Genomic DNA, 13,433 nt, shown 5'->3' on the forward strand with positions numbered 1-13,433 from the left:
GTAGGGTTTTTTTTGTTTTGTTTTGTTTTTTTTTTGAGACGGAGTCTCACTCTGTTACCCAGGCTGGAGTGCAATGGCTTGATCTCGGTTCACTGCAAACTCCACCTCCCAGGTTCACGCCATTCTCCTGCCTCAGCCTCCCGAGTAGCTGGGACTACAGGCACCCACCACCACACTGGCTAATTTTTTGTGCTTTTAGTAGAGATGGGGTTTCATCGTGTTAGCCAGGATGGTCTTGATCTCCTGACCTCGTGATCTGCCCACCTTGGCTTCCCAAAGTGCTGGGATTACAGACATGAGCCACTGTGCCTGGCCCAAAATATTGATTTTAAAGAAGCTCAATGAGATGCAAGAGAAATCTGAAAACTAATATAAAGAAAATCAGAAAATCAATTTAGGATACACATGAGGAATTTACAGGAGACAGATTTCAAAAACAAACAGAAATTGTGGATCTGAAAAATTACTGAAGGAATTACAAAATACATTTGAAATGCTTCGAAAATAGACTAGACTAAGCAGAAAAAAAGAATCTCAAAACTTGAAGACAGGTCTTTTAAATTAACATAATCAAACAAAAGTGAGGAAAAAAGAATGAATAAAGACATCAAGATATTAGACTCTACATAAAGCAACCAAGCTTACGAATTACTGGTATTCTCAAGGAGGAGGAAAATGCAAAAAGTTCTGAAAACCTATTTAAGGAAATAATTGATGAAAATTTCCCAAGTCCAGAAGGAGATTTAGACATCCAGCTACAGGAGGCCCAGTAATCCCCAGGAAAATAAACTGCAAAAAAAAAAAAAAACTTCACCACAGCATATTATTATCAGACTGTCTAAAGTCAAAGTGAAGGAAAAAAATTTTAAGTCAGCAAGAGAAAAGCACACTTAGTTGCCTATAAAGGAAACTCCATCAGACTAATGGCACACTTCTCAGCAGAACTCTTACAGGCCAGAAGAGAATGAGATGGCATTTTCAAAGTGATGAAAGAAAAAAAACACCTAGCAGCCAATAATTTTATGTCCAGCAAAATTAACCTTCATAAAACAAAACCTCATATATCAGCGAATTAATAAGAAAAAGATAAATAACCTAGTAGCAAATAGGCAAAAGAAAAAAACAGGTAGTGAACAGAAACATCATTAAAAAAGTTAAACTAAGAAAAGATGGACCAGGCGCAGTGGCTCATGTCTGTAATCCCAGCACTCTGCGAAGCTAAGGCATGAGGATTGCTTGAGCCTAGGAGTTGCAGACCAGCCTGGGCAATATAGAGAGACTTCATCTCTACACAAAATTGTCCCAACTATTCGGGAGAATTGCTTGAGCTGGGAAGGCAGAGGCTGCAGTGAGCCAAGGTCGCACCACTGTACGCCAGCCTGGGTGACAGAGTGAGATCCTGTCTCAGAAAAATAAAAAGTAGAAAATAAAAAAGATGTGCAGTCTCACTAATAATTAAGCAAATGCAAATTTAAAATATAATATTAGGCCAGGTGCAATGGCTAACGTCTATAATCCCAGCACTTTGAGAGGTTGAAGTGGGAGTACTGCTTGAGCCCAGGAGTTCAAGCCCAGCTTGGGCAAGATGGTGAGACCCCGTCTCTGCAAAAAAAAAAAAAAAAAAAAAATTTTAATTAGGTAAGTGTGGTGGTACACACCTGTAGTTGCAGTTACTTGGGAGGCTGGGGTGGGAGGACCACTTGAGCCCAGGAGTTCAAGGCTGTAGTGATCTATGATCATGCAGCTGCACTACAGCCTTGGTGACAGAGACAGACCCTGTCTATAAAACATAATATAATATTAAAAAGTTGCATATTAAATTTGAAAATATTTAAAGGATTGATAATAACCTGTGTTAGGAAGAAAGTGGACAAACAGGTATTTTCATATATTGGTGATAGAATAAACAGGCACAACCTTTTAGGCAGCAATTTGGCAATTTCTTTAACAATGTGAAATATGTATTTCAGGGATGCATACTGAAATACATGGTGAGGGAACCTTCAATTTTGTACTTTACATACTGCCATATTTCTCATTTTTTCAGGAGTAAGTACTATTTTTACAATAAAACCAAAAGTTTTAAAAATATACATATCCTTGAATCAGAAAGTTCATAAATAAAATTTTCCCATGGAAATACTAAAAAATACAAATAATTATTTCTAAAAATGTTCTGCAGCATTGTTGTAAAAGTGAAAAACTGGAAATTACACAAAGGTTAATTCATATGTGTATATTAGTATAAAGGTTAATATAACTATAATAATATACAGTTGACCCTTGAACAACATGTGAGTAAGCAGTGCCAATCCCTGCACAGTCGGAAATTTGTGTATAACTTTTGACTCCCCAAAAACTTAACTACTACTAATAGCCTCCTATTGACCACAAGCTTTACTGATAACATAAACAGTTAATTAACACATTAACATTCTGTATGCACATGTATTAAAATACCATATTTTTACAATAAAGTAAGCTAGAGAAAAGAAACTGTTATTAAGAAAATCAAAAGGAAAAGAATATATTTACTATTTAGTAAGTGGAAGTGGCGCATCAGAAAGGTATTCACCTTGTCATCTTCATATTGAGTAGGCTGAGGAGGAGAAGGAAGAGGAGGGGTTGGTCTTGCTGTCTCAGGGATGACAGAGGCAGAAGAAATAGAGGATATAGAAGGGGAGGCAGGAGAAGCAGGCACACTTGGTGTAACTTTACAGAAATACATCATAATTTCTGTCTTTTTGCTTTTCCATTCTCTAAGAATGTTTCTATAAGGGTACCAATCCTTCTGCAACTGTTTGGTTAGTTTCAGTGCTCACATCATAGAAGGGTCCATGTTGTAAAAGAAGTCAAAAGCAGTCTTGAAAAATCTGAACTCTTCTGCTAGTTGTCTAATGTCAATTTGCTTCCTGACACTGCTGCTTCTACATCTTCTTCCTCACAGTCTGGCACTGGTTCAGACATACTCATCTCCATCAAGTTGGCTTCCGTTAATTCCTTTGGTGTGGTGTCTATTTGTTCTTGAATTTCTCCAAGATTCATAGCTCGAAACTCTTCCCTCCCCACCCTTTTTGCTACATCCATAATCTCTTTTATGATTTCCTTGATTGGCACTGTTGTAAATCCTATGAAGGCATGCACAACATCTGGATAATTTTCTACAGCACAAATTTATTGTTTTGGGCTTCATTGTTTTCACAGTTTTTCCTATAACAATAATGGCACCTTCGATGGTGTAATCCTTCCAGACACTGATGACGTTCTCTCTGTTGGGGGTCTTCTTCCATAGCACTGACAATTCTTTCCATAGAGTACCATGTGTAATGAAGCTTAAAGGTTCTTACGACCCCCTGATCTAGAGGTTGAATTAGAGATGTTGTGTGTGGGGGCAAGTAGACCACTTCGACGCTTCTGGTGTTGAATTCATGGGGTTCTAGATGGCCAGGGACATTGTCCAATATCAAAGGAACTTTAAAAGGCCATCCCTGGACCAGGCGCGGTGGCTCAACACCTGTAATCCCAGCATTTTCGGAGACCGAGATGGGCGGATCACCTGAGGTGGGGAATTCGAGACCAGCCTGATCAACATGGAGAAACTCCGTCTCTACTAAAAACACAAAATTAGCCAGCATGTTGGCACATGCCTTGTAATCCCATCTACTCGAAAGGCTGAGGCAGGAGAATTGCTTGAACCTGGGAGGTGGAGGTTGCGGTGAGCCAAGATTGCACCTTTGGACTCCAGTCTGGGCAGTAAGAGTGAAATTCCATCTCAAAAAAAAAAAAAGGCCATCCCTCATTGACAAGGTACTCCCTTACATCAGGGACAAAGTATCAATGGAACCAATTCAGGAAAAGGGTTCTTGGCCAGGCACGGTGGCTCACACCTATAATCCCAGCACTTTGGGAGGCCGAGGAGGGCAGATCACTCGAGGTCAGGCATTCGAGACTAGCCTGGCCAACATGGTGAAATCCCATCTCTACCAAAAATACAAAAATCAGCCGGGCATGATGGCCGGCACCTGTAGTCCCAGCTACTCGGGAGGCTGAGGCAGGAGAATTGCTTGAACCCAGGAGGCGGAGGTTGCAGTGAGCCAAGATCACGCCACTGCATTCTAGCCTGGGTTGTAAAAAGGTCTTGTTGTCCAGACCTTCTTTTGTCCACTTGAAAGACTGGCAGCTGGTATTTATCTTTTCCCTTCAAGGCTCATGGATTAGCAGCTTTATAAAGATAGTCCTGATTATAAACTTGACTGCATTTGCAGAAAACAGTAGCGTTACCTTGTCCCTTCCTGCCTTAAATCCTGGTGTTCAATTCTCTTCCTTACTAGTAAATGTCTTTTGTGGCATTATTTTCCAGAACAGGGCACTTTTGTCTGCATTAAAAATCAGTTCAGGGCCAGGTGCAGTGGCTCATGCCTGTAATCCCAGCACTCTGAGAGACCAAGGTGGGAGGATCGCTTGAGCCCAGGAGTTTGAGACCAGCCTGGGCAACATAGTGAGACTCTTGTCTCATTTTTAAAAAAAAAAGAAGAAGAAGAAGAAGAAGAAATCTGTTTAGCCAGGCATGGCAGTGTGCACCTGTAGTCCCAGGTACTTGGGACACTGAGGTAGGAGGATCACTTAAGCCCAGAAAGTTGAGGCCAGCCTGGGCAACATAGCCAGACTCTGTCTCTAAAACACACACACACACACACACACACACACACACACACACACACAAACAAAACAAAACAAAACAAAACAAAACAAAACTTGTTTCAGGCAGATATCCTTTCCCCTTGATTTTCTTTTTTGGGAGAGCTGGGGTTGGGTGGACAGGGTCTCATTCTGTTGCCCCAGGCTGGCATGCAGTGGTGCAGTCACAACTCACTGTAGCCTCAACCTCCCAGACTCAAGTGATCATCCCTCCTCAGACTCCTGAGTCGATGGAACTACAGGTACACACCACCATGCATGGCTAATTTTTTAATTTTTTGTAGAGTCAGTGTCTCCCTATGTTGCCCAGGCTGGTCTCAAACTGCCAGGCTCAAGGAATCCTCCTGCCTTGGCCTCTTAAAGTGCTAGGATTACAGGCATGAGCCACTGTGTCTGGTTCTCAGTGATTTTCTTAATGGTATCTGGCAACTCATTTGCTGCCTCCTGGTCGGCAGAAGCTTCTTCTGTTATCATGACTTTTTTTTTTTTGAGATGGAGTCTTGCTCTTGTCACCCAGGCTGGAGTGCAGTGGCACCATCTCGGCTCACTGCAAGCTCCGCCTCCCGGGTTCACACCATTCTACTGCCTCAGCCTCCGGAGTAGCTGGGACTACAGGTACCTGCCACCACTCCTGGTAATTTTTTTGTAATTTTAGTAGAGACGGGGCTTCACCATGTTAGCCAGGATGGTCTCGATCTCCTGACCTTGTGATCCACCTGCCTCAGCCTCCCAAAGCGTTGGGATTACAGGCATGAGCCACGGCACCCAGCCCTATTCAGACATTTTTAAAAGAGTGAACCTCTTTCTAAAATTATCAAACTATCCTTTGCTGGCATTACGTTCTTCAGCTTCAGTTCCTTCATCTGCCTTTTGCCTTAAGTTGTCAGGTTTACTGTATTGCACTAAACACAATGAAAAATATGTGAGAACTGTGAAAAGATCACTTTTTGCTGTGATATGCAATGTACTGGAGAGACAAACTGCTCACACAGGGATGATCAGTGTCACACATTTTAAGGGAATACTCACAGCCTTTGAGCTCACTCAAGCAATAGCAATATGACATGGCTACAGAATTACTACAGTAGTACCTTGTGTACTGCAGTTAATTTTGTGTGGTTATGTCTTTATGTCTGTTTACATTTCTCTCAACTATGAAAAGTACCATGTGCAGTCTATGTCTGTTTAAGTTTTTATAAATTTTAACTTTTTTTTTTTGAGAAGGAGTCTCGCTCTGTCACCCGGGCTGGAGTATAGTAGCGTGATCCCGGCTCACTGTAACCTCCACCCTCTGGGTTCAAGCAATTCTCCTGCCTCAGCCTCCCTAGTAGCTGGAATTACCTGGCTAATTTTTGTACTTTTGGTAGAGACAGGGTTTCACCATGCTGGCCAAGCTGGTCTCGAACTCCTGGCCTCAAGTGATCCACCCACATCGGCCTCCCAAAGTGCTGGTATCACAGGCGTGAGCCACTACGCCCAGCCAATTTTAACTTTTTCTAATAGATTTATGTGTATTTTATGGTAGTAAATGAAAAAATAGACTAGTATTTACATATACTTTATGCATTCATGACATACCTTTTTCTTATTTTTTAAAATATTTCTAGGCTACATAATTCTCTGAGAATTTTTTCAAATTGTTGCAAATCTCAAAAATTTTTCTAATATATTTATTTTTAAAAATCCATGTGTAAGTGGACCCATGCAGTTCAGCAGTTCAAATCCAGGTTGTTCACAGGTCAACTGCATAGTTCAGAGGTTGTGGTTTATCTATATAATGGAATACTTTTAAAAAAAGTTAGGTCTATATGTACTGATATGGAAAGACACTGTTAATTGAGAAAGAGCAAGCTGTAAAACATCATCATTGTAAGATCCTATTTTTGTTTAATATATATTCATAAACTATATTCATATATCCATATAATACAATGGCTTGGAATTCACAGATTATCATTTGTGGTTTCCCCTCTTTGTGAACCATGCTGAAAGTCCATGGCATCTAAACATGTATCATTCTGCCCTATCATGAAAGAGCCACACCTCTCTTAGACCTCTCTGAGTAAAGAAGAAAAGAGCTGGACAGTGAGTCTGGCCTTGCCCTGGGCTCCATCTCAGCATGCCTTTGCTCTTCTCCACCAGTTTGTGTGTGTCCTCCTAAGGAGGTATAAACTGAAGCCACCTATCTGCACCTGTGATGGAAGTAAAGATTATGTAGAGACCTCTGAACATGACTGAGCTAAGCAATGCTGTCTGCTTTCTCCCAAACCCTACATCCCCACCTAGCATCACATCGTATACCTTGAATATATACAATTTTTGTCAATTATACCTCAATAAAACTAAAAAGAAATTAGTTCCCTTAATTTTCTACAGCATGTCTATTTGATTTATTCATATGTGAAGGAAGAAATAAGAACTAAATACTAATCACCATGGAAACTTACTGGCAAACATCTACAAGGTCTTTAGCTAAAATCCAAGGAACCTTAACTACACCATCTACAATTTGATCTATTTATAGTCAGCTTTGAACTCATCTAGGAAACACCTGCAGAATTTAGGAAAACCCCTAACTATTTCAAACCCTACAATTGTTTAGAGAATGTAGAATCTCAGAATCAGAATAGGACTTAAAGATGATCTGGTCCAAACACCCCATTCCCAAGAAAACTAGAGCTCCAAGAACAAAGCTGGCTCAGACCAGAGCCCACACTAGACCACGGATGTCCTGATCCCTGATCCCTGAGGCCCTCTCTGGCTCCCCTCTCCCTTCAGAAGCAAACGTAATGATCTGAAAAAAGTTGCACAGCTGCACAAATGGCAAGAGGAAAGCAAAATCAGGACTCAACTAAAATTCTACTTCATTGTAACACAACTTGGTTTCCCACATTCTCTTTTTCTTGGCAGTGTTAGTTATCATTGCAGACTGTGGTATAAGGAGGAGTCCCATGAGAAAATTCTTCCTTAGCATCATCTCCCCTAGCTTCAATCCTCAGCCATGCCTCCAGCACAATCAAAATCTACAGTGCTACAAAGTGCCAAACCATGGCTTCCTTACATATAGCTAAATCCATTTACCCAAATGCAGTCATTCATTTAACAAGTACTTACTGAGTACCAACTTTATAACAGGCACAGGTCTAGTCCTGAGATATAGCATTGCAGTTGCAGCTGGATTTACGGTTGTGTCCCCTTATACCTACCCACCTAAGATACTAGAGGGTCTGCTACAGCCATGGCATTTGGTAGTGCACTGGACCACACCATATGTAGGTATTAAGAGTCTTCATAATCATGTCTAATGCCTGACTTTGGAGGTTAGAACTAGCATTATTAGGTGCAAGCACATTTATCTGCATTGCCAAAACCCCAGTCAGCCCCGGTGCAGTAAAAAACAGATGGTGTGCCTATAACTCATGATTGACACATTGCTGCAACAGATGCTAGGGATGTCCTTGCTGAAGATCTAAATAAATGGTCTCTAGGAATGAAAAACAGATTTTAATGCAAACAAAGATCACCTAGAGATTCTATAAGATTTTCTATTTTACTTTATACCCTAACTAATTCTGTTTGGTTCCACAAGTATTTAGTACGTGTATATTCTATTTCATACACTGTTCTAAGAATTGCAGAAACAAAAATGGATAAGACGTTTTCCCTTCCCTCAAAGTTCTGCTGATGAGATGGACACACAAAGACACTGTCTGTTGGGAGCAGACCCCCCCAAAATCTGGCCATAAATTGGCGCCACAACTGGCCATTAACAAAATCTCTGCAGCACTGTGGCATGTTCATAACGACCCTAACGCCCACGCTGGAAGGTTGTGGGTTTACTGGAATGAGGGCAAGGAACACCTGGCCTGCCCAGGGTGGAAAACTGCTTAAAGGCATTCTTAAGCCGCAAACAATAGCATGAGCGATCTGTGCCTTAAGGACAGGCTCCTGCTGCAGTTCTCTAGCCCAACTCATTCCTTTAATTCAGCCCATCCCTTCGTTTCCCATAAGGGATACTTTTAGTTAATTTAATATCTATAGAAACAATCCTAATGACTAGTTTGCTGCTAATAAATATGTGGGTAAATCTCTGCTCGGGGCTTCCAGCTCTGAAGGCTGTGAGACCCCTGATTTCCCACTTCACACCTCTATATTTCTGTGTGTGTGTCTTTAATTCCTCTAGTGCCGCTGGGATAGGGTCTCCCCGACCGAGCTGGTCCCGGCAACTGTCTATACGACACACAAAGTTCTGTGATGGAGGAATGTGCAAGGTGCCATGGGAGCCCAGTGGAGTTTGCAAACCTTACCTGACTTGTGCAAAGAAAAATAGAGTACACAGTAGCTTCCTAAAGAAGGGGGACTTGGATTTGGGCTAGAAGGACAAATAGGAATTAACCAAGCAAATGAACAAATTCATGTTCCAGACATGAGTGAAGACATGAAGATGTGGAACAGGATAAAATACACGTGAGGTATAACAAGTAGTTTAGAATCACTGTAGCAAGAAATGAGAGGCCAGAGAGATTCCCAGGGCTGAGATCATAAAAGGACTGGAACACAGTAGGTACTCAATAAATCCTTGATGAAAGAATTGGCTAGAGCTTTCATGAAGGAAAAGGTATAAGTATGTGGTTACGCATGTTGGACAAATTTTGTATGTCCGTTTTGTTAGTAGAAACAGGATATAATCAGTAGTATTCTACATCAGTAGAATTATAAGATCATGATTCAGTTAGCAAGAACTTGGCTCACTCAGCATGATAATTAGAGACTCAGGCGTAATAAAGAGGAAGTGGCTAGACAGTTTTTATATTCTTGTGTTCACAAGAGAGAGAAGAGCTAGAGTGGTGTCTGCATAGACACAGGCTAAGATCATACAGAGAAAGATGAAAAGGGCATGCACAGGGTCTGTGAGCTTGAGAACTTCCTGGATATAGCAACCATCTCTTTTCTCCTATAGGCCATCTCTTTTTTTTGTTTAACATAAATAAACCAAGTATCTGTGACTCCACCTGACCTTCTTCATGGCATCATGTGGAAGAAACCCAGATCCAGAAGGGAATAGAACTCATATTCCTGTTTTTTGAGGAGTGGGCTTGGCCCTTTGCTGCTACTGAAGAGGGAAGAGGATAGCCAAAGCTGAGAGAAAGAGGAGTCGACACAATCCATACTCTAACAACTCCATATTGAACATACTGAAACACACAGGAATCCTGGGCCAGAGTAGATTTCCAATAATTTTACAAAAACAGAAGCAATAAAGATACCATAAGTACTGGCTGTAAATTCTAAAAACTTTTCATCACACATCAAAACAACTCAACAAGGTGAAATTTATTCCTTTTGATATCCCTAACATTAATTTCCTGTTCATAATTTTTAAAAAAAAATAAAAGGTAAGACTATGGAGGAGGGCAATCTGCTTAATTTTGCTGTGAACCTAAAATGGCTTTAAAAAAAAATTTTGGGGGTTCGGGCCAAGATGGCGGTGCAGGTGGTGCAGGTAGTACAGGTGGTTCATCTCGAGTCTGACGCTTTCCTTGTTTGTCTCAAACACACTTTAAGCACAGAAAAAGAGGAAGTGATGGGGCTGTGCATAGGGGAGTTGAACGATGATCCAAGGAGTGACTCCAAATTTGCATGTACTGGAACTGAAATGCGCACAGTTGCTGAAAAGGTTGATGCCATCAGAATTGTTCACATTCATTCTGTCATCATCTTACGACGTTCTGGTAAGAGTAAGGATCGAGTAAAAATTTCTTCAGAGCAGCTGTCTGCAGCTTCAACAGAGGCAGAGAGGTTGGCTGAACTGACAGGCCGCCCCATTAGAGTTGTAGGCTGGTATCATTCCCATCCTCATATAATTGTTTGGCCTTCACATGTTGATGTTCGCACACAAGCCATGTGCCAGATGATAGATCAAGAAAGACTTATTTTTTCCTGTTTCATAGAAGATAAGAACACAAAGACTGGCTGGGTACTCTACACTTGCTTCCAATCCATATAGGCCCAAAAGAGTTCAGAGTATAAGAGAATTGAAATCCCAATCCATATTGTACCTCATGTCACTATTGGGAAAGTGTGCCTTGAATCAGCAGTACAGCTGCCCAAGATCCTGTGCCAGGAGGAGCAGGATATGTATAGGAGGATCCACAGCCTTACACATCTGGACTCAGTAACCAAGATACATAATGGCTCAGTGTTTACCAAGAATCTGTGCAGTCAGATGTCAGCAGTCAGTGGGCCTCTCCTACAGTGGCTGGAGGACAGACTGGAGCAAAACCAACAGCATTTGCAGGAATTGCAACAAGAAAAGGAAGCGCTTATGCAAGAACTTTCTTCTCTAGAATAAAGTAGGAGACAAAATGGGGAAAGATGAAAATATCCAGTGTAAAGTTACTTAAGCTAAATCAATTTTGAAGAAGAAAAACTTGGAGGACTCATATCACCTGACTTCAAGACTTACTATAAAGCTGTAGTAATCAAGATAGATGGTATTGGCAGAGGAACAGACACATAGATCAATGGAACAGATGAGAGAACCCAGAAATAAACCCACATAAATATGCTCAACTGATTGTGAAAAAGTGCAAAAGCAATTCAATGGAGGAAGAATAGCCTTTCTGACAAATTATGCTGGAGCAATTAGACACCCATAGCAAGGAGAAAAAAGAACCTCTACTTAAACCTCACATCTGATATAAAATTTATATAAAATATAAAAATGTATAATGGACTTAAATATAATACATAAAACTATATAACTTGGAAAAAAGCCACAGGAGAAAAATCTTCAGGATCTTGGCCTAGGTGACAAGTTCTTGGACTTTGCCCTAAAAGCACATCCATACAAGACAAAAACTGATATAATGGACTTCTTCAAAATTTGACAACTTGTGATTTAAGAAGAGGAAAAGATAAGCTACAGATTGAGATGAATTTGCAAACCATATATCTGATCAATTTGGAATATATAAAGTGTGCTAAAAACTCAACTGTAGTCAGGCATGGTAGCTCATGCTTATAATTTCACCACTTTGGGAGGCGTGCTTGAGGTTAAGGGTTCCAGACGAGCCTGGGCAACATAGTGAGACTCTGTCTCTACAAAAAAATTTTTTTTAAAATTAGCTGGGCACCATGACACACACCAGTAGTCCCAGCTACTAGGGAGGCAGGAGGAACACTTGAGCCCAGTAGTTTGAGGCTGCAGTGAGCTATGATCACACCACCACACTCCAACCTGTGTAACAGTGAAGCCTTGTCTCAAAAAAAAAAAGGCCACAAAAGCTCAACAATAAAACAAACAGTCCAGTTAGAAAATGAGCAAAAGACATGAATAGATGTTTCACTGAAGAGGATCTAGAGATGGCAATTTAGCATATGAAAAGCTGTTAAAATCCATAAGTCATGAGGGAATGCAAACTGAAACCACAGTGAGGCTATGACTTACTTATCTGAATGGCTAAAGCAAAATAGTGAAAATACCATACCAACATACTGATGAGGATCACAAAATGGGTATTTTATACATTGCTGACAGGAATGTAAAATGTTACAATCACTCTGGAAAACAGTTTATAAATTTCTTATCAAGTTAAACATAATTTTTTAATCAAGTTAAACATAAGACCCAGCAGTTGTGCTCCTGGACATTCATTCCAGAGAAATGAAAACCCATATTATACTTGTACCCAAATACTCATAGGAGCTTTATTTGTAATAACCCCAAACTGGAAACAACCCAGATGTCCTACAACAGGTACCTGGTTAAACAAACCATCCATAACTTGGAATACTACTCTGGAAGGAAAAGGAACTGCTGATACAAGAACTTGGTTGTACCTCAGGGGTATTATGGTGAACAAAAAAAGCCAGACTCAAATGGTCACATACTGTATGACTCCATTTATATAACATTCTTGAGGTGACAAAATTATTGAAATGAAGAACAGATTAATGGTTGCCAGAGATAGGGACTGGAGGGGGTATGGGATATGTATGACTACAAAGGGATGACGCAAGGAGTTCCTTTGTGCTGATGGAACAGTTCTACGTGATTATGATGATTATGATGTTGATTCTAACATTTGATTATGAGGTTAAGCATATGAATCTATACCTGTGCTGAAGTTGTATGGACCTACATACACACAAATGAATGCATGTAAAATCTGGTGATACTGAATAAAGTCTGTAGTCTAGATAGCAAAAAAAAAAAAAAAAAAAATTTCTTTAAATGAATCTGGTCCATTACTAGAGGAGCTGTGGCAGCTCAAGGCAGACAGCCTGAGGCCCAGATTCCTAATTTCTTGGCCCTAAATAGTGACTCTATCCCCTGATGCCCCTGGACTACCAACCTGCCCCTGGCTCCTCTGGGTATCTAAGGTCCCCTAGGATTGGGCTTCTATCATTGCAATGAACTGATACTCAAGCTCACTCAGGTGAAGGATGAGTAGGGCACACATATGAATACAGAAGAAACAACAGGATAAGGAACCAGAGAAGAGCTAAGTCACACAGAGGCAAAAAACCGAAGCAAAGTGTTGGTTCCAAGGCAGGCCCTGAAAGCCCATGAGTAAGAATTGGTGGCTTTTCTGGTACACCACTGCTAATGGGGTCACAACTGTCAATGGGTCTACACCACTCCTCTGGTTTATCTTTTCCATACTTGTTATGGAAATTCCCAAAATAGGACACCTAAATTGCTCAGGACACCAACATTGCTACTTCTGTTT

The 13,433-nt window shown here is 40.7% G+C and overlaps 2 protein-coding genes across 2 annotated transcripts in view; one reads left to right on the forward strand and one right to left on the reverse strand.

Moving 5' to 3' along the window:
- Positions 1–13,433, reverse strand: part of MYO5A (myosin VA) — a 228,597-nt gene that overhangs the window by 167,186 nt on the left and 47,978 nt on the right.
- LOC108538182 (lys-63-specific deubiquitinase BRCC36-like) lies at positions 10,181–11,352 on the forward strand. The gene has a single exon (XM_017886114.1). The coding sequence runs from the start codon at positions 10,181–10,183 to the stop codon at positions 10,703–10,705; it is 525 nt and encodes a 174-aa protein (XP_017741603.1). The 3' UTR covers positions 10,706–11,352.

This window comes from Rhinopithecus bieti, unplaced genomic scaffold (assembly GCF_001698545.2).
Source record: "Rhinopithecus bieti isolate Rb0 unplaced genomic scaffold, ASM169854v2 scaffold_14454, whole genome shotgun sequence".
Lineage (NCBI taxonomy): Eukaryota > Metazoa > Chordata > Mammalia > Primates > Cercopithecidae > Rhinopithecus > Rhinopithecus bieti.